General features: G+C 41.8%; 1 protein-coding gene across 2 annotated transcripts in view; it reads right to left on the bottom strand.

Moving 5' to 3' along the window:
* pappaa (pregnancy-associated plasma protein A, pappalysin 1a) overlaps positions 1–22,343 on the bottom strand; it is an 85,578-nt gene that overhangs the window by 55,319 nt on the left and 7,916 nt on the right. For both annotated transcript variants that reach the window (XM_053618475.1, XM_053618476.1), the window contains exons 4-8: positions 15,819–15,964; positions 15,171–15,464; positions 14,075–14,267; positions 12,334–12,455; positions 5,925–6,423 (exon numbers count right to left, since the gene is read on the bottom strand). In XM_053618475.1, the coding sequence (XP_053474450.1) occupies positions 5,925–6,423; positions 12,334–12,455; positions 14,075–14,267; positions 15,171–15,464; positions 15,819–15,964 (1,254 nt within the window). The remainder of the gene's footprint in view (positions 1–5,924; positions 6,424–12,333; positions 12,456–14,074; positions 14,268–15,170; positions 15,465–15,818; positions 15,965–22,343) is intronic.

The following is a 22,343-nucleotide window of genomic DNA, read 5'->3' as shown; positions in this document are numbered from 1 at the left end:
AATGTTCCAACAGTGACTATTTGAGCTCTTAAAAAGCCTTATAAGGTGCTTTTGCTGTGCCTCTGGGGGAACACTGAAAGGTATGATGTAGAACACTGGAACAGAGAGTTTTCCAGTCACAGAAACCCTAGAATCATTAATCATCCAAATAAAAAAGAACCTTTCCTGAGAGTGTTTCTGAAAGTGTGGTAGTCCTACGATTGGACCTTAGAACCATCTGGTCTACCACAGAACCGTAAGTGCCAATTTGCCACTGCTTTAACAAAACTAAGAGTGTAGAACAATGGTTATCGTGTTCTATTGTCATGGAAACATGTGAAGATAATGGATCGGGGTTCAGGGCCTTGCTCATGGTTGCAATACTAGTTCATTGCACCCTTAAAAAGGGTTCAATCTAGTTCCTGAAAGGTTCTTGAGTTTGTACCTCTTGGGAAACACTGAAAGGAACAGAGGCTTTCTCAGTCACTAGAAAGCTAGAATGACTGATCATCTAAAGAACCCATGAGGAACCCTTCTGTAGTAGTCGTGGGATCGGACCTTACAACTAGTACAACAGACAACAGGTCTAGTATAAACAGTTAAACTGCTGATCTAGAGCTACATTTGACAAATCTGAGCATAGTTTTGACAGCATGGTTCGAAGCAAACTTGAGCTGTCTTCTCAAATGGCACCTTCACTCAAGCAAGAACACATGATGGACGACCAAAACCTGGCGAGACATAAGCGTGACCAAACAAATAAACCATATGCTAAGATGCACTTTTCCATCAACACATCTCTCTGTCGCATTCTGGAAACACACACATTTACAATACTCTCTCAACACTGTCTTCTTGAGCCTCCGAAAGCAAGCATACTTTACCAAATTAGAACCAAGTATCTGGATCTCATTCAGTCTCCAGTGCTCTGAGTGGTATGAAAACCTCTGGATTTTCATAGCATTCCTCAGACCAGAACCGCGCTCTGCGTGAGGTTTCCTTCACACTATCTGCCAAGAACAACAGGACGACGAGGAAGCATCCTTGGCACGTTTTTGAAAAAAAAATAGAAAAGAAAACAGAAAAAATGGTAGGCAGTCAGGAAACAAAAACATTTTTCAAATAGTATCAAATAGAAGCTAGCTATGCCTTGGGCCTTGAGGCAGGAAGAACTCTTTTGTCGTGTTTAACATGGAAACTTTCTTCGATTTTCAATGATTTCTTGAAACCCTTTTGGATCAACAAAGCTAATGTACTGATCAGGAATGACTTCCGAACCAGTCTCAGAGGCCAGAGTTGAATGTTTACCCTGGTTTGGCACGCTTATTTAAATTCATCAGCTAATTACCAAGACTTTCATGCACTTAAGTGCATGTAGTAGAGCTAGTTAAACACGAAATCCTCCTGCGGACCCGCATTTGAACACCTCGACATCCATGCACATTGAGAGCTGCTCACACCAATTAGCATGTACGAACATTTACTGCACTCTCTAAACCAAACATCGGGTGAGGCTTTGAATGTTATGATCCTCCCTGCACTCAGCTAAACTTCCATAAGAACAGAGGATTTGATTTAAAACTTAACCACTTCATTACAAAAAGATCTAAGACGTTCTTCAAAGTGTGTTGATGGGTAAAAAGCCCATAGTGCATGTGGTTCTACCTAACAGAGATGCTAATTACAAGAACACCAAGCCAGATGTTCATGGTCCGTTCATGGTGTAAGGTCTAGGTGCTTGGTTTTTTTTTTTTTTTTTGAGGATCACTGCATTTGATCAGGCAAAACACTTGATTCTGAAAGTCTTACAAATACCATGAAGCTAAAATCGGTGGTGCAACTGTCTAATCATTCTGCCGAGATCACAAGGTCATACCTTGTTCGGATGTCCAACGGAGGCCAGAAGTCCATATAGTGTAGAGGGAGCATAACTGGCCATTAGATGGGAAGGATGGTTTTCATAACTCCTATGACATCACATGAGCAGCAGAAAGATATGCTGGCTTCATGTGTTAAAGTATGCATGTGTTAGCTCGCATGCTATATTGGAAACCTAGCTAGTTGGTGGCAATTACCATCATATAAACATGGAGAAAACTGGGTTAAAATAAGAAAGGAAACTTGAAAGAATCCAACCATAGTCCGGGAGACATCTGAGAATATGTAAGTAACCTAACTTCGTTCTCTTGTTGCAAAAGCTTCTGCTACAGGAAGGATATCATTTTTTTCATTTACAGCCTACATTAGTGAAAGAAGAGGGGATGAGGGTCATGGTGGCTTAGTGGTTATTTGCCTCGCATCTCTGGGGTCGGGGGTTTGAATCCCCCTTCCACCTTGAATCCCACTTCCACCCCTTTCCACCCTGCGGAGCTTGCCTGTTCTCCCCATACTTCAGGGAAGAATATGTGTGTGATTGTACCCTGCGATGGGTTGGCACCCCCTCCAGGGTGTCCCCCGCCTTGTCCTCCGAGTCTCCTTGTATAGGCTCCAAGCTCCCTCGCAATCCTGTGTAGGATAAGCAGTATAGAAAATGGATGAATGGATTAGTAAAAGGTAGAGGATAGATGTGGGTCATTCAGTCTGTTCCCCCGGGGGAACCCTATCCATCAGTATAATATAACATTTATGGAAGGGAAGGAGTCTCCACTGGCAGGGCTCTGTAACAGTCCCATTTAAAGCTGTACCTTTAAGTTTTCCGACACTGGAAAATCTACAGGAAATGTGAGTTTATACTTTTTGGTTTCTTGGTAATATGACAAGCCGCATTTATTTATTGTTTTTGTCTTATTAACTTCAAGATAGAGAAAAAAGAGAGGCTGGTTTATATTACAGATTATAGCTGCTGTAATGTAAGCGATAACAGGAAGTAACTTGTTCGTTGCAGACGCACCACAACATTAACATCGCAACGAAACCTGGATAAAAAGTACACCGTTTGCTCTTCTTTAATAAAATAAAGGTTTAAAAATGATTTATGATTGTTGGAAATCGCTGGGATATATAAGCGGGATAAAATACTTTGGCACATGCTGTTATGGTAAAATAATCAGCTTTAGGGTTTAGGCTTTCACTCTACTCCATCGCTGATTATTTTCCTATAACAGCGACCAACCCCCCCCCCCCCACCCCCCACCCCCGCCCACTCCCCACTCCAAAATGTTATATCTTAGGTGTCGTCTGAAACTGGCAATCGAAAACAACACAGAAAAACATCTTTATGTACCGTATCATTCGAAGATAACTTTGAAGAGCTTTGCAGACCCCAAATTTTCCAGTCTCTGACTTCTCCGAAGGCTTCGAAGGTGTTAAAATCTTTAGGCACGCCATCTTTTGTCTACCGCTCAACACCCGCACCATACGGATTCATTTGTATTCTATTAGCGGTCGCTTTCTGTCACACGCTCAAGAGCTCCGGAGTGGAGGACTCGATGATGTGTCAAATGATGTCACTTAAGCCAAGCCATTTCACAAGCACTAATGACAAGTCCATGCACTTAAGGCATAAATACACACTGATGACATGGCATGAAATGAGGTAATATGTCATCGTAAACATGATAGCAGCCCATCGTTCAAACGCTGGCAATGCTTTAGGTGTGATGGTACAATGTGTTTGCACCTATGACTCATGAGTGAATGGAGCACTTACTGTGCTTCAGTTGGAGTAATGCTTGAGAGACAAATAAAAAGGAACATGAGAGAGAGAGAGAGAGCGGTGCAAAAATGCTTGAAATCGTTTGAGAGTCGGAAAGGACTCTGTAGAGGAAATGGAGATGAAGATGGATTTGCCATTTCCTGTTATGACTATTCCATATGGAAAATACGGTTCTCCATGTGTAAAGTGTACACTTATATACACAACCTTCTTTCGTATAATCTGGGTATTTCCTCTGAACCAAAAAAAATCTCCTCTGGGATCACAGGAATAAAAGGATCTCGAGCATGATTGATAATGTGATAGCACTAGATAAACAGAAAATACTTTTCAAGCCGTCGGTTTTTTGGACATCTGATGCCGCTCTGGATAAAATAACAGAGCTGTACATCTGCACGTCGGAGCAGGGCTACAACAAAAATGCTAGCCATTTCGAGTAATCTCATCCAGTGTGGCTTCTCGAATGAAAACAATAGCGTAGCTGTTTTTAGTAAGCAAAGTCAAGGATGAAGGCTTTCTTGGACCGATCGCAAAAAAAAAAAAAAAAAGGATGGAAATTAGATTTTGACTATTGCAGATGTTGACATAGAATCATTGACATCAATGACAGAGTCAGTTCATATTTCAAAGAACTTCAACAGGTCACTGCTAAATTGCTCGTCGTATTCCCGAAACCGCAGAGGAATGGATGTTCCCAGTTGCAAACAAATTCAACATTTCACGTCGACCTGCTCAGCCATCCGTGATGTACCATAAAGCTGTGAATGTCCCAAGAAAGATAGATTGGCTGCTAGAGGGTTTTCCTTCAACGTGCCTGAGCGCATCAATTTCCAGACAGCAAAGGGGGGATCAACTGGAGTTTCCATGGTGCTGCGCTTTCTCTTGCGTGAACTGGAATTATCGTAGACATCTATTATGTAACACGGGTTACAACCTGACTCGGGCTTAACCCGCTAAGAGTCGCTCTCATCCCCAGCATGCAAGGCCCAGCCACCCATATCTAAAATGAGTTCCAAGTGGAAATCTTTTCTGACAGTTCCTAGAAAGGAGGGTGGAAAGCAAACCCGAGGATCCAGAGACACACCAGATACTGCGATCCTCAGCATCTCCCGTGCTGGAAATGTGGTTTGTGTTAGTATAGGGGGATTAAACAAGGGTGGGCCAATAATGCATGTACGTTTAGACGAAAAAGGTGAAGATGCATAAAGGCTTTTTTGTGTTAGGGCAGCATGGAGTTCAGGAGCACCGTAACTAGAGCCAAAGCTTTAATCCAAAGTCAATAATATTTTGTGCTGAAATCCTGTTTTTTGGCAACGACGATGAGTCGGAATACAGCGGCTTTCGTAACAGCCAATTATCACAGACATCTTGAAACAGTCAACACTGAGGAGCAGGATTGTAAAGTTTACATCGGACGCTGAGATCAGATGAGAAAAAACATGACTCCAGAAATAAAATAGTTTCAGGGGAAGGTAGAGAATGGATCACTTTGGAGAAAAAAAAATTAAATAAATAAATAAATAAATAAACACGCTATAAACCTCGATGTACTGAAAATGGTAGCCTGGACAACTGTGTAATGATAAATGTTATGTTATGTTAATATTTATGCAGGGAAAACTCAGTCTGGTTGTGCACATACTTAAGTTAATTTTTGGTGAAGTCCATTCCGATTATTAAAATAACCTGTGTCTAGAACACGCCTCTGATGATTCCTGAATAAGACGGGGTTTTCGGTAGCATCCAGACCCCTGCCTTTAAACGCAAGCACTTGGCTGAGCCCAGAAAAATCAGGGATAGAAAATGTGGACTAAAGATGCTCAGTTGAATTTAATTAATAACTTCATCCCAAAAAAAATCTGTCTTGTCTTGAGATGAGTAATGTCTCTGATTAAGATGCTGTCTCTGCCAATCTCCTCAGTGACTGTAAAGGGATGATACTAGTAATTAATTAATGCTGTCATAGTAATGAATTTAATATTGGCCTTGAATGGCATTTCATAGTTTTTGTACGTGTGAGTGCTAATGACATATCACGGATGCATTAAGCTGTTAGACAGTGACGCTGGACTCAGTCCTGCTCCTCACGCAAGCCAATACTGCAGAAGGTCAGAATCGTGAGTAACGGAGACCCACCTCTGTTTTTATCTTGTACGTGTAACTCACACAGCTTCTGAATAGAGCAAACTATTTCTTTTGAGAGCCTATAATGTAACAGTTTTGTCATAAACTTGTCACTTATATCTAATTAACCAAATGCCACTGGGAAAATGAAAGCAGAACTTCTTACCTGTCCAGGTATCTCCGTGCCGAGTCGCTGAGCTCGATGCCTTGCGGAGCGTGACTAAACGACGGTTGGCGCAGGAGTCTGTAACGCAACTCCTCACAATCCTGGCAGAGTGGGCAGTCGGGCTTGGACGTGAGCAAAGTGGCATCGATCTCCAGGTGCTGCTCCATGGTGAAGAACTGCACACCGTACACCTTCTCCTTTACGTCCAGCTTGACGGTCAGAGGCGTGTCGCAGAACACATCACTGGGACCCAGAGAGAGGTTATGCCCACTTACACAAAGCAATATGATGTTGTGGATAGCAGGAAGAGCCGTCTCCTCTGAAGAACAGAACGTCACCCAGACGGTGAGCGACTCGGGCACAACCGGGTATGCAAATTCCAGCTGCAACATGCAGCCCTGCAGTGGACATTGCGGCGGTACCAGGCCCACCTCCATGCCATTGTGGGGGCTCCAGGTACGAACACTTGGCTCACACACTTGCTCCACATCTGGTGGACCTGAGAGACAAAAGAGACCAACTGGTTGTTTATCCATGTATAACAGTTTCATCTAGCATCCTAATGAAGTCTTTGGTGTGTCTACCTGTAGAAAAGCATCTAACTACTATGTACATACAACAGAGGGTCTCGGATAAAACTAATCCTGAGTGCTCCTTCTCCAGTAGTAATCTGGACTGCCTGCCTGTTGTTTGGAGATTCTAGATAATAATGAGTATATTCATTCATTCATCTTCGGGAACAACTTTATCCTGGTCAAGGTGGAAGTGGATCTGGAGTTTATCCTGGGAATACTGGACGGGAGGCGGGACTATACTCTGGATGGGCACATGCACACACACACACACACACACACACACACCAAGGGGCAATTTAGCATAGCTCGTCCACCTACTGTATGCTTTTAAGAGGTTGGAGGATCCTTGAGAACCCAGAGGAAACCCATGCAGACACAGGGAGAACATGCGAACCTCAGCACCAACAGTAACCCAAACTCAGGATTGAAAAAGGAACAAGTGGGAACACCACTGCTTATTGCTAGCCATGCCAATTATGTCAAGATCGCAACTGTTAGCACTGGATTATTGAAAATATTGGACTTACTGGACAGATTATTATTATTTTTTTTAAATCTCCACCATAGCTAACAGGACTCCATTTATCAGCTGCTGTGTTAAAAAATTAAGAAAGGAAAAGTCTTCTTTCCAAATCCATGTCCAGGGGAATTTTGTAGGCTGTGAATGTGTGCGTATCAGTTCCTAAAAGCATAGCTGTGGGAGCATATGTGTGTTTTGATGATCCGGAAAAAATGGTGTAATGCCTTTGATCGTGTGCAGAGCGGAATTTGGCTGAAGTCCGCCAACAAATATTTTCTCTTATTCAGCGAGGGATATTGGGTTGGTTTTACTTAATCACATTTCAGACAAAGAATAATAACTCTGCAATTCCGACTGCGGGATCTGGGGCCATTGTTATTCAAAATATTCTGCTTATCAAACAGATTCTATTCCTGGAGAAAAATGCGGAGTACGAACCTGTAATGTCCTAAAACTGCTTTAGTCGACGGATCAAATTCATCATGATTTAACGTAAGTCGTTAGAGGGAAATATGTGAGATGCTGAAGTGTTCAGTTTATGAAGAAGTTCGCCTCAAACGTAGCGCGTACAAAGTTTTACACGTACGTGCGGAATTAGGATTAGCTTTAAAGATTATCAGCGTTCGTTTAGCACGAGCATAACCGATGGGAGTATAATAGCTCGTACGTGCAGTGAAAAATCTCAAATCACCTGCCACAAATTGGCCGCACACCAACTCTCTGCGGCTAAACGGTTTATTTTATGCACAAGGTCACAAAATGCTCTAATAACAAGCTGGCTTTGTCGTTTTTTGGGGGGGGGGTTTTTCGTTTTATTTTTCCTCCCTTTTTTTTTTTCTTCTGGTGCACTTTCCCACCATAATGTGCTTCCATCAGCAGAAAACTAGAAAGCAGGGCTGCCCAGTGATGTGGGTGTTTCATCTCAAGGCTCCGGCTACACCTCATGTGCAACAGTCCAGCCATATTTGGAGTGACGTCCACTAGCCTTCATCGAATGGCGCGAGGGAGAAGGGCGAGAACGGTAGACGCTGATGCTTTTCCTTTGTGCAAATCCAAGCTGGCAACAGCGGAACCCATTTGCTAACCTCATTTCTGGGTAGCGCACAAAATTCCAGTGTTTAATCAACTGCGCACTGAATTGGCTTTCCAGGCCACATCTTCGACACTTTTATTATTTTAAGCATGTGTGTGGCCAGCAAAGAGCAATATAGTAAAGCGCATAATATATAATAATAATAATAATAATAATAATAATAATAATAAAAGATCATTGATGCTGGGACACTATGAGAACTTTGACCAGGAATCTTTCACTTTGTGTGTGTGTGTGTGTGCGTGATGGTGTATTTTCCTATTGAAGCATTTACAAACATAATATTGTAATAACTGTAATCGGTAGGTCGTCGTTTCATAAGACGGATGAGTGTCATTTATTATGCAAATTGCTCCAAAGTGGACTAATCGCTCGGTCCTTGAGGCGTTTCAAGTTTAGGTTCGCTTGCTTTTGCAGCAGTAGACCCCATTTTCCAGGTGACCTGCGAATTCCTCCCTGAATCAGTGCCTCGCATTTTCACTTGATTAGCTAATCCCACGGGGCCACAAGCTTGTCTAGGACAGTGCTCGTTCTAGGGAAAAAAGAAGTGGGGAAACCACAGTTGGATGGCGTCCAGCTTAATTGCAGTGAATTGAAGGTTGAGCGTTCATCTGTTCACACCGACCTCCGTGTATCATGTGGGAATAGGACGATGCTAGGAGAAGCGACGGCTGGACGGTATTTGAATTACTAAATAACGAGGGGATGAATAGTGCTCTAGAGCACGTACGCTGCACTCAGGGAGAGCTGGTGGCCTCTCGTTTCCTAGAATCCGTAGACCAACCTGGTGCTGATGTAACAGCTGGTACACTGACTCACTGTCTCAGTCTGACCTTCATGCCCAGAGTCGTCAAATCGATTTATTTATACAACTGCTTTCAAAACTTGACGTTTTTGGAAGGCAAGCGTAAGTGCTGGTTCAGGGGTTGAATTCTAAACAACTGGGATTTTGAGGTGACACTTGATTTGAAAGGTTCCTACAATGGGCCTTCGTAACATTTTATAACACAGTGCTGTTTTGTTTGAACACAGTGTTTGATTGAATCAACTGGGAAATACGATTTATTCTCCTCCCTGAAGTCTGTAACGCACTATAACGCATTCGTAAGCATTTAATAAAGCACTCTTGAGGATTTATATACGGCTTATTTCAAAACCCTTGAGGTGAATTTGTTCTTTGGTGTAAGAAAAGACAGGAGGCTTCGATTGTCCTAAATTTGACAAGTCTTAATTGAGATTGGTGTACTTTCATTTATTTATTTATTTATTTATTTATTTATTTTATCCGCGTGCTACATGACGGTAGATCTCGTTATTAAGAGCATTAACATTCATAAAGACTCATAACATATGAAGTGTCCGCTTTGTGTTCTTACATTTTTGTAAGAACTATTAAGAAGCAGCCTTATAACACCCCTACGTCACCTAATGTCATGCCTGACTTAGTCACGAGTGTTCATTTAGCATTTCTACACTAGTTATTAAGCACTATGCATAATTCCTCAGCTTATATAAGCTACCAAGTGAATGATCTTTCAGGTCATCAAAGTGGTCATCAGTTATGCATTTATAACACTGTTATGTAGTATGTATATACACTGTTATAAAGTATGTAAAGCATCAAAGACTTTATTATTTAAGAAAGCCCCTATGTCACCTAAATGATAGTAATTAACGGATACTTTCTAGAGCTATTAAAAGCAAATGACTTACTATTTTGTTTATTTTTTTGTACATAAGCCTTTTTATAAACCCTCCAGAAGTGCTTTATAACATGCTTATGAATGTGAACATTTCAATCGAGCACGAATTGTAAAATCGGAGTGAAATCTGTTCAACGCTACAAAGACGTTTGCACTAGTACGGATAGCGTCGCGTTTTAACGAACCGCAACAGTTCCGAATTGCGCAGAAGAGCTGGGAGAGAAAGTGTGAGGTTTCAAACTTAAATCTGTAGAGTGTTAGTTGAACCATGTGTAAGCATGGCACACATTACTAGCCACCTTGTTCTTTGACGTTCAAAGCAGCCTGGGTGATTTATACAATGTCCGGATACAGGTTCCATTAGTCGGGCTCTTTTTTAAGGAGCGACTTTTCCATATGTTTTTTTCTTGGAAGTCTCCTATAGTCCAGTCTCCTCGGTAAAAGTCCCCTGGTTTGAATCTAGTCTTGCGTCGTCTCATGTGGATGTCACAAACCGCATGCACTTTGCAGTGGCCTTAACTACCCTGGCTGGTTTCGGCATGGTTTCCAGAATCCACAGGGTTGTTTTTTTTTTTTTTCCTAGATAATTCCCACACTCGTACTCTACTACTTTTTCACTTTAGTCAGCCACAATATTCCCAGCTGTAAAGATTTATGAGAGGAGTGCTCCCAGTTGACCACGATGGTCCAACGGTGGGAAGGCGGTGAGGTGGTATGAGGACATGGCTGACAGGTGAAGCGGGTGCATGAGGATTGCGTCTGTGCCACCCATGCCAGCTCAGCACGGGGCTGTGAGGCAGAAGAGGAGGGCGTTTGTGGAAAGGTGGCATGTTGCAAAGTTGTCATTGGCCAAGAAATACAAGGCACAAACAAAAACAGGTCCAAGCAGCTGCAAGAGGGGTTTCAGGGTTCGTGAACGAGCAGAAACACACACACACACACACACATAGACATGCTCACACACACACACGTAAGAGGGGCGCTCTAAGGGGGAGCCCACCATTTGCAGGAAACCATTCCAAGACAGAAAACAGGGAAGCATTTATACACAGCTACAGTGGCAAGTCTGGACATGTTTCTGCAAAACACTGTTATGAATGAGGACGCAGGCCGAAAGAGCCGGGGGTCCGAAAGAGAATTGCAGTCTATCTCCATCTATGGATCGTTTGAGGAAATGATCCAATTGCATGGAAACCAAGGATGTCCCGACCTACATCCATCAATCAGAGTTAATTATCATGGCCTCCAAACGAGATAGCATGAAACATGCTTTCTCAAAGCGATACGAATCAGAATGGGTCCTAACATCTAACCTAATGACTAAATATTCCCCGAGGGCAGGATTCAAGAGTGATGGCAAGGAAATGTGTTTCTCTACTCAAAGGTCCCCGCTCTGTCTAAACTTTAAATCTTTCAATAGTTAGAGGCCCCCCATAGTTACGAGGCAGCCTAGGATTCGGCACGTATACCCTTTGCATGTTTTCAAATCCCAGAGGGGAAAAAAAAAACACACATTGATCTGCAGAGTAAAGAGCATTCCTCCCAGACGCAATTCTGACAAACTGACACATCACTGTTTTTATGCCAGCTGTGCTCACAAACAATAATTAATAAAGCAGCTGTCGAAGAGTTCTGTGGCAGCACAGCTGTGCAGACTATTTATAAAAGCCAAATTCCACCTCCTTGCCCAAACTGTTCTCTCCACAGTTGTTCGGAGAGCGAGTGAAGTAACACATAGCAAGAGAGAGGAGGGGGTGGGGGGGTGGGGGGGTGGAGAGGGGGTGGGGGGGTAAGAGAAAAGAAGGCAGCCTACTTTAGGTAGGTTGCTGATTTCATCTTTTCATACAGCCCTTGGTCTAGCTGGAGTGGAGGATCAGAGGCGTATTGAGAAGGCGAGCAGGAGGGTGACGGGTATGGGGTTTAAGAGACGTCTGGCTTCATAGTGCATTGATGACATATTCATAAAGCCCACAATGCGTCAGGCTCTCAGGAAGACGAGCTAGGTTCTGCCGAATGCGCCGTTTATTTGGAACACGGTTCATCATGCATTTGCTGATTAGGCTCTAATAAACCTGTGCATTAGGGGTTTAAAGCAATGACATTACCTGTATCTGTTTACTGCTCCAAATCGCCATGTCTGTATCCGTATTCGGATTTAAACCTGAAGTGGGCGTGGCTTCAAGTCCACATTCTAGCAGATGTATGTCAAATATCGTTCCCCCATCCTAGTCTCTTCTCTTCTATTGGACTTAATAAGGCAAAATTTGCATCTTGTTACCAAGAAACAACAAAAAGTAAACTCGTCTGTCCCGTGTCAGGAAATTTCATGGCTTTACCTCTGACTCTTAAGCCGGGTGCAAGCTGTGCGGTTTTTATTAGTCCCTTTGCGACTGTTGCTTTTCAGACTGTACGAACAAGATCCCCGCTTGTTATAGGAAATGAATCGATCAGAATCTAGAATTCAACAGCAGAGGTGTAAGAGTGTGTAAGGCAAAATCACAGGGCTCCGTGGTCTTACCTTCAGCTTCTCGTGGGCTCCAGTGTCCAGAAGGCAAGCAGGGACGTGGAGACCAGGAGTTGGAAGCGTACTGGAGAAAAACTCGGCCTTCGGCACATTTATCACACACTGATCCCACTTCTCTAGGAAATCAACAGACAGGAAGGAGACCCAACTTAGATATAGTCCAATATAATTCCTATTATGGATGCATTGATAAAATAAAAAAAATAAATAAAATAAATCAGTCTTATGTTTAAGATGTTATTGTGTTTAAACAGTATCTGTAATAGAGAGCAAGGAACTCTCAGAACAGCAACATCGTGATGATGCATGGTCATTAAAGATGAGTTTAAGGTGCCATGAATTGAAGAAGAGGCACACATACTGTATCTCAGTGCTCAGTGCTCGCAGAAGTGAAGTGCTCATTTTTAAAGACCACGCTTGCTGTTACTGCTCTGTGTGCTCAGGTCCCCCGTCCTCACACTGTCTAGTAAAGATACTTTACACGCAGTAGAACATGCTGTGGTTCTTTCTCTTGATATTTTCACAGTTTGCAGTCATCATTCATCGTCAAATACATCCAGATCGCTGTCTTTTTGTGTTCATTAGCGTGAAAATTGTACACTAGGCTTACTATGTCACATATTATCCCATAGTACTGATGTCGGTATCAGAGGATCTTTTTTTAAGAGTACGAGTATTGACCACAATACCAATCCTCATCGGATTGGTCAATGCATCCCTAATTATTATTATTATTAGTAGTAGTAGTATTACCATTATTATGAGGCAGCCTCTATCCTGGGCTCTGTTTACTGACAGTTCTTTTTTTCTTTCCAGAATGTGAATGGTAACCCAAGCTAAACATCTTTTTTGCACTTTTTATTTTTTATTTTTTAAACATTGTTGTAAATGATGAGTCACATGGGGCGCTTGCCCTGTGAACATTCAGATGTTCGTAATTCTCTGATTTCACTTTTATGAGTCACCGAAGACGTCTGAACAGGATCAGTATAACTTCTTGGTGCTTGGAAACCAGGCGGCTTTCAGGCTTAGACTCTCTCTCTCTCTCTCTCTCTCTCTCTCTCTCTCTCTCTCACTCACACTCACACACACTCACACACACACACAAAGACACAAACAGACAGTGCACAGATTGAGCAACCAAACTCACGGCATGCCTCGACATGTTCCTGAGGGGCTTCCCCTAAGCTTGTGTCAGTGAATTACACCTGTCACACGTAACGTTATCCGAAACTTATCCTCATGAATGCGTTGCTAATAAATGCTAATAAACTACCAGAAAGTTGAGCAAAACAATTGAGTGACTCAACAAAGTCACACAGGACTGAATCATCTAATGAAAATGAGGAAAATGCCGTCTCAGGGTCAGCGAGATGTTTTTGGTAAGTCCTGTAACGACACTAAATTAATCACTAGATCATAAACAGGGCTTTTAATCCATAACACATGTGAGCTATTGAAAATGGCCAAATGGTGTTGGGGGGGTGGGGTGGGGTAGACAGGCTCCACTCAGAAATGTTACAATTTCAATTTCCATTTTGCTCCATGATCAACAGGGCATGAAAGGACATGTGCCCTCCCCCAGGGGTGCTCCAGACATATCGAATGTCAACACACCTGATCCTCAAGAGCACGTCATATCCATATGTGTCTCACCATCCCTAAAAATACAGTATAACTCAGACCAGAAATAGACAGACCTTCCCCAAGGCCTCTCTCTGCAACCTCAGTTCACCTGTCATAGAAGTGGCCCGTGATTGGAGGGAACCACTCTACAGCGATGGAGTCCTGACGTTGTTCCACCACACGGGGTGCCATCGGGACAGGAGGGGGCTTGTAGTTGGGCTGCCATGTCTGATAAACCAAGTCCAAGTAGCAATGCATGCGAGCCACTTGGTTTTCGGTAAACGAATCAGTGCAGGTGTCATCTGTAGGGACCCAAAAAAAAAAAAAAAAGACAATTGGATGAAGTGTGTGAAATATATCAACTACTGAATGGAATCATTTTGTGAGGTCAGTGTATAGAATGTCAAGAAAATACACAACTGAAGGTTATATTATATTCTATAACAGCAGCTCTGACAATAGTGCAGCTGCAAATCGCAGGTTTATATTAATACTCTCATTCTAATGCATGACGGTTTCTATAGTAACTGACGAAAACGTGTTATTTAACAAACAAAAGTGTGTAATCGTTAAAATGGTCGTTTTTGTCTGTAAAGAGATGTTTATTTAACGTTTATGGAAGGAGTCTCCAGTGTCAGATGTAAAGCTGGAATATTACGTTTTCCAGCACATAACAATCTTCGCAGTTTCTCTGTAACAACATGCATGTTTATTTATTTATTTATTTATTTTTGTCAAAATGGGACACCGCTAATATAAAGTAAACAATGACGGGAGCTAACTTGGTTCATGGAATTTTCGCAACATTAAATGTCACTATAGCAAGGACACATGGTCGTTGATTTTTGAAATAAAAACGTAATTTATGGCATACTGTACTTCTACATAACATAATATAATATAATATAATGTCTCAGTTTTCCAATATTTTTTAAAAAAATATCTAAGATATAAATATTAACATGTAGGTATTGTTTCCCAAAAGGAAAATTTCCAGTGAGAGTTTATTGTTTGTATTTTTTTAAACCCATTCTATTGGACATATTGACTTAAAATTGAGCTAAATATTATTTGAGAGGAATAAATATTACTGTGGGTAAATATAGCACAGCTATACCTTTCTAATGTTCTGTCTCTTGTTGCATAACATTACAGACTCATTAATATGCAAATGCGTGTGGACACTAACGTGCGTGTATTCATACCTGCGTAACTCATATAATTATTGAAAGGCGTGTGGATAAAGTTGCTACAGCCACACGTCTCATTTCCAGGCTCAGGGTCTCGACAGTGCTTGTATTTTGGCGTTGGGTTCGTGTCGGCACACAAGTCTCCTGTTTCCAGCGAAGGCTCCATCTCCAAGCAGGCATCGTTGCAGGACTCGATCTCTGAAATGCCTCTGAAGACGTGGTACAAGCCCAGGCTGTGGCCGATTTCATGGATCATGGTGTGAGTGTGGCCGAACGTGCCGTAGAAAGACGGATTTAACACTATTCCTCCTGGAAGAACGATGAAAGCACGTATTAAGGAAGCTGGAATTAATTAAAGCAGTATTTACCAATCTGCATTTGGGTTTCCTTTTCTGGAACCTTGAAAAGGAGTGAAAAGTTCAAACAAAGCGCTGGCACCTACGACTCATTTACTCAAAATCAGATGATGAAGTGATTCAGCTGTGTACAATTTAAAAGTACAATTTAAACACTGGACGCATTGGGGGGTCCATAAGAAATGAAACAGAGCCTCCGAGATGCAGTTATACCAATAATAGCGCCAGCTAGACACTCAATCAGGAACAGATCAAAGCAGGAGCTCATTTGTTCTTAATCTAGTGTAAATTAAATACACTTTATTACCGAGATGGGTCAGGGCCTCCTTGTCCCACGGCCAGGTGGCCACTCCAGCCAGGTCCTCATTAGTGGAATTGGCAAAGAAGATGTTAAGGTGCGTAGAGCCATCTACTTTGAGGATGTCTTTCAACTCCTTCACATCCAGGTAGGCCCTGTGTGTGCAAACACATATAGACATACAGTGTGTGGTTCACTTTATTGGTGGAGCACTTTGCTTAAGGGCCGCGTTCATATGGCTACACATGCGTAAAGGCTTGTTTCATCCGTTTTGTCAAAATTGATGTCAAGCTGCCATGAGGTTGTATTACGACTGATATTACAGTGTAATGAAATCGACTTCTTAAATACACATGGCGGTGGGTGAAACAGCAACATGAATGCCTGCTTATAACACTGTGAAATAGTGAAGGCTTTGATAGACAATATACTGAGTTATGTGTGTTTTCTCTGAGCTATAAATGCCGCTATAATGTCATTTGTAATTCAGCCTGCAAAGTGTCGTAATGCCATGACACACGTTTGCCAACAACAATCCGTCACCTGACTCAGGTGTTATGACAACTCAAGACAAAAAAAATGTACAAAAGCAGCTCATTGTTGGACTAAACTGTTAGACATGTTCATTTAGGTTTCGTTTATGTTAGTTTGTCTGTGAGGAGACGTTTATGTAACATTTATGGAAGGAGTCTCCAGTGTCAGCAAGTTGTAACCGCCAAAGGTAAAGCTGTAACTTTTTGAAAGTTTTCCATGGCAGGAAAGTCTTCGTTTTTGGGGTTGAATTTAAATGTACCTAAAACTCTTGAAGTTACAATAGCTGGACATAATGATCCCTCCACTTCAAAGACCTTCCTCTGGTAAGCTTGAAGCTGCATGGCCTTCATTTGCATACTAGAACATGATTGGGTTTTACATGTTATGATGCAACACTTGCCTATCAGGGGTTTAATACGATCTCCTGATTTACAATGACATTTATATCTCACCTGATAATAAAAACAAGTTTTAAGGGACCCCTGAAACTAAGACTGCACTCAAAAGTGTCCGCTTTAAAGATGCCTTTAGAGATATTTTTTGTTATACTATTTAATCACTGTATATGACGTCATTTTAGGACAGAGATGCATTACATCTGAAGCAATTCTGTGCAACATGTGGAATTTGCTCATTCATTTCTATCCAGTTTTCCATGTTCAGAACCCTAATCACTAGCTATACGCCTAGCGATCTGACTTTATATATTACCATTTATATATTAAGCAAACATTTGTTTTGAGGCTTCAAGTCATTTTAAACCGTCATGGAAATGGGAAACGGGCCACAAGTGACACTCTGATAAACAAGGACAGCGTTGTGCAAGGCCCTGGCAGGGTTCCAGCTATCAGGTTGCATCAAACTGCATTACTGTAAAGATAAAAAAAAAAAAAAACATAACCACATGCAGCAAATGTGACTGACAACTCGCAGCAAGAAATAAAAACCAATGACATGTTTGCTTGACATTAACGGGTGCTCCCAGACAGCTAGTCTAAATGAAGACCACACACTGGGATGACACACTCCAGCTGTGGAAGAGTGTCCAAACATCACATGGAGGTATGTTTAATTGTCCTAGTGCCTCATGATACATTAGTTATACTGCGATTACAAAACACGTGCGAGATAATACAAGAAGTATTTATTTAAAAAAAAAAAATGTAAAAAATTTAAACCCTCAGAGCTATGTTACGTAATTAGGTTGGAGTAAAGAAACGTGGTTTATGCCATGACAGCAGCTCGATAAATCGTCTGTCATCCTTCTAAAGGAGAAATGGCAGACAGTTAGCTTAGCTACAGCACACCAATATGGACCAGATGTACAGCTGTTTAACTACAGCATTTTAATTGCGCTCACAACACATCGCAACCATCTGTGTGTCAGAGACGGAGAAGAATTCCTGGAGTTCATTATGAAAGATATTTCAAATATAAATACAAATTCCTATGACAACTCTCACCTGTCGAGTGACGTGCTAGGGGCACTGCCGAAAAAGATATCGAATGATGGATAGTACCGTTCTGGCCATGTCCTATTATTACGCTTTGTGTTGATGGAGAGAGAGTTAGATGTTCAAGACAGGTGAATGGACTTGCTGAAGCAAAGCAGACGTGTGCTCAGTGCTCCATCAGGCCTTGGCTTATTTCCAAGAAATGATGTAAAGTTTGCTTATCTTAATAACAACAGGAATGTCATAATTTCTTTAGAAAATGTTTATGTAAGGTCTCCAGGTTTGTATGTGGAGAGAGCTTATTGGCAATTCAATTATGAGTTTCTGGGAGTATCTGTTGACAGTTCAGTCACATCCTATCTTAGATCTATTAGGCAATATGCACTGGAATTGCTATAAACATTGCACAAAAAAAAAAAATTTTTCAGTGTTCTTTTATTTGAAGGCAAAATGTGGCAGGCTTTAGACTCTTGGGAAGAAATCGGATCTTGTTTTCTAAAGAAGTTTTACTTCTTTAAAAGCTTTTCCTTTTTACGCTCTGTTATAGGAATTTAAATGTGTCCCCAGTGGGAAAAACCGACAGACCTTTTAGGGTTCTAGATAGGGAATATCTAAAGACAATAGATTTAGAACTTTAGCGTCTTAAGGTTTTCTTCATTCGTCTTCAGTACGATCAGGGATGTGGTAGATCCGGAGACTACACTGGATGAAATATACCCTGAATGGGATGCTAGTCCATCTAAGGACACCATGCGGATAGATTCATTCCCTCATTCATACACTCGAGACTTTCTTCCACAACATTTTCTCTATTCATTCAGTTTCTTTTCTATCCCCATGCTACAGATTCCAGGCTCCTCCTGGGGGATCCCCAGACATTCCCAAGCCAACTTTGAAATATAATCACTCCAGCAGGTTCATGGTCTACCCTGGGGTCTCCGTCAAGTGGGACGGCCTGATACAGCTGAAGCAGGAACCGACCAGGGGTGTCCTTTTAAGATGTCCGAGCCACCTTAACTGGCTGCTCTTGATTCAGAGGAACATTTGCTCTACTCCAAGGCTCAGTACCGCTTAATATGCTGATTTTCTCAGAACTCCAGCCTGATGTCTGTGGTGTGACCTGCATCCAGGGATGATCCCTCAACCCTTATGGCGCTTTTCCACTGCACAGTAGGGCTCAACTCGACTAGACTCTGCTCGCTTTTTGGGGGTTTTCCACTCTGGATAGTAGCTGGTACTTTTTTTAGTACCACCTCGTTTGAGGTTACAAGCGATCCGAGCCGATCCCTAAATGTGAGCCACGCACCGAGGGAGTAGGGGATTCTCCACAACGAGTGGTTCGGTAATTGCGCCTGAATAAATGTGTGGCAAATATTGACATGGCTGGAACAAACACAAACACAAAGCCAAGAGGGCCTACTTGTGAATAGCCATTAATAAAAACTACTACACTTAGAGCATGTAGTGTAACAGCTGCAATTCTTCAATGGATAACTTTGATGTAGCAGATGTAAAGATCTCGTGGAGTCATTTTTTTGGAGGTTATGCGATTTTCAAAGAATCCTATCATATACGCACCACCCCATGTTACTTTCAAAGATCTATTCCAAGCAAATCGAGTCAAAACTGGGTATTCGCATTCACACTTTTTCTTCATTCTTAATGAAATCAAGCAAAATCTAACCGCACTGACTTTCCTTTTTGTTTATTTGTTGATGTTTATTAGATGTATATTTGTTTCATTTCCTGAGATATGGTCGGAAAGCAAACAAACGTTGCTCGAGTTTACGCGTGGATGCATTGTACATACCAGATGCACTGTACTATACCAAATATGGACACACACCAAGTAGTGTTCCCAGTGTTCTGTTGGATAATTAATGGGGGTAAGTTGGGGGAGAATTTCTCTGGCGCTGGGCTGTTTTAAATGAATCATCAAGAACCAGAGCAGAACAACGAAAACAGACCAATTTGGTCCAAAAAATTGCCTACATTCCTTATTACTCATTCAGCAGAACTCCAAATGTGCTAATTTTTGTTATTTTCATTCATGGCAAATGTATTTGATGGTTGAACATTCTGGTTCCCTAATCCAAGATCCTAATCTGGTCTGTGGTGACCCCACCACCGGGTCTACAAGAGTCTACAACTCAAAGCCAAGAATCTAAAACCAGACTTTTCTCCTTTGTTCTTTTTTTTCTTTTTTTTTTTTCTACATGTAGAAGAAATTTCGGTGGGTGCTAGAGTTTCCAGGAATAATTCCAATGATGGAATAATTCAAATTCAATCCAATCTGGGTAGAATATTAGTTCTTGAATTCTCCATAGCGGACTGACGAAAATGTTCTGCAGACAGCTGCAAACCCGTCTTCATCTAAAGGAGTACCATCTCCGTTTTGCAAGGACGTGTAAATATAATTCGCCCAAGAATCATTTCAGATGATGGACGTCCATGAAGGCCGAATCTTATCTGTGTTTTATTCTTATAAATTCTTAAAAACAAAAAACAGACCCATAAAGCATTGTGCACGTAGTTTGCAGGAGGTCTGTTTACGTTGTGTGTGTGTGTGTGTGTGTGTGTGTGGCAGCTTCAGAGATGTTTTTACAAGGGTGTCATGCATTTAAAGTGGTCGCTGTTATGCCAAAGACGTCCATTAAGGCAAAGCTGTTAATATCCGTTTATGTCTTTACAGACTTTAGGACTTAGGGTTCAGATGACATGGGGTACACGTTATATGTCAGGAGCCAGCAGAAAGGTCGATACGCTCTCTGAAACTATTTAATTAATCTATTAATGTGACAGAATGGAACATAGGATATGGCTCAGGTATTTTCACCTTTCACCTGTGAGTAATCTGTCTGGGAACCGAGCCATGGCAGACATTTTTCTTACGGTAAATAAATACGGTGCATTTGGCTACTGCACAGAAGTAGCAGCACTGCAATGTGTGTACTGTGGAGTACCAAAGACTGCGTGCAAGTCAAAAAGACAGACAACTAAGCATCTCCTGATCCTGATGCAAGTGAAGAAATGTCAAAAAAACAAAAAAAAACCAAACATAAAGCAGGCATCATTTGTATTTTTCAATGCTATACTTGAATACTAAGTCTGAGAATCTCCTAGCCTCATCTCTCTCTCTCTCTCTCTCTCTTTCTCTCTCTCCTTCCTTCTAGCCAGATTCCTAAACAAGCAAACTGGTACCAGACTGTAGTCTGCAAAAATAAACCCCAGATCATCCATTGTTTCCGCATGCATGAAGCGCAATGTTGGTCCAGAATTCCACAATTAACTCGGAATGTTGGTGAACGTTTACAGCACTGCCTACGGTTTGTCTCCCTGGCTGTACCACGATCAACAGAAAACAAGCAACCAGCCGAGGAGTTCGTCTCCCGTTTTCTGCGACTCCGGTTGTTCCTCCTCTTCTTCCTTCTCCTCCTCACACTCTGCAACTTGGCACCCTCTCAAACCGTCTCTCGAAGAAACAGTCTTTATCCCATCCGTCGTAATATTTCAATCTCATGCTCGGCCTTTGCCAGCTGCTGATTTCTGTAACTAGACCAGATGCCTGATGATAAATGACCCCTTGATGATTGCAATGGGATAAGTTTCGGCAGAAAAATACAAGTGCTTTTATTCAAGTCTGATGTCACCTAGCAGCCCGCACACAGAGTCACTTGAAGTACTTAAGGAATGCAAGTGGAGACAATCGTCTGGACTGGACTGGGTTCATGCAACTAATAGAAAACACTCTTGTTCTCTTGATAAACTTAATCAGTCGCTTGCTGTGCTCATTTTGGCTAATTTCAGACTATGTCTAGTCGCTCTTAATTGCATCCTAGACGCTGATTTTGGAAAATAACTGAATTAAACTGCAGAATACAGAATAAGACCTTAGCACTGTAAATGTGTTCTGTAAATATTCTCTCGACATTCCTCAACGTTGTTCCTGGATGTTCCGATTGTCCACCAACAATGTAGTACATGCTCTACCTCTGCTTAAATTCTGCTTCCATGCTATAAATCTTCCAGCTTTAAGCAAGGTGAACATGGTAGCTTTAAAGATGGCTGTTTTTACAATATCAGCAACAGCTGCAGAGATCCAGTTCAGATCTAGACAAAGTTAAACCAGACGGCTGAAAAGAAATTGTAAACATCATGTGCTTTATCCCCAGTGACCTCAGGTATTCCTGGTTTGAAATCTTTTTTTTTTTCTTTTCTTTTCTTGTCAACCTTTAAAAACGCTAGCATTATAGGTAACAACCACAGGCTAGAATGCTTCCTCAGAGGAAAAATGCATTGAGATCTTTACTGAGAGCTGGAAGGAAGACATGGCTGGCACTTTGGGAATATTAGTAACAGACTGTGTGTACTGACAGATTACTGTGAACTGTAATTGAATGAGGGTATAATGGTCACCATTGCTACATGGTAAACATGGAGAAATGGGGGCGATAGAGGAATTGGGGGGGGGGTCTATGTCGCATTTTGTTACTGAACAAGGCATATGGCTTTCTCTCAGAGTGTAGGATGATTCATGAACCTGTGA

Source organism: Ictalurus furcatus, chromosome 28, assembly GCF_023375685.1.
Source record: "Ictalurus furcatus strain D&B chromosome 28, Billie_1.0, whole genome shotgun sequence".
NCBI lineage: Eukaryota > Metazoa > Chordata > Actinopteri > Siluriformes > Ictaluridae > Ictalurus > Ictalurus furcatus.
The sequence above is the reverse complement of the archived record's forward strand: the minus strand, read 5'-3'. Positions and strand labels throughout refer to the sequence as shown.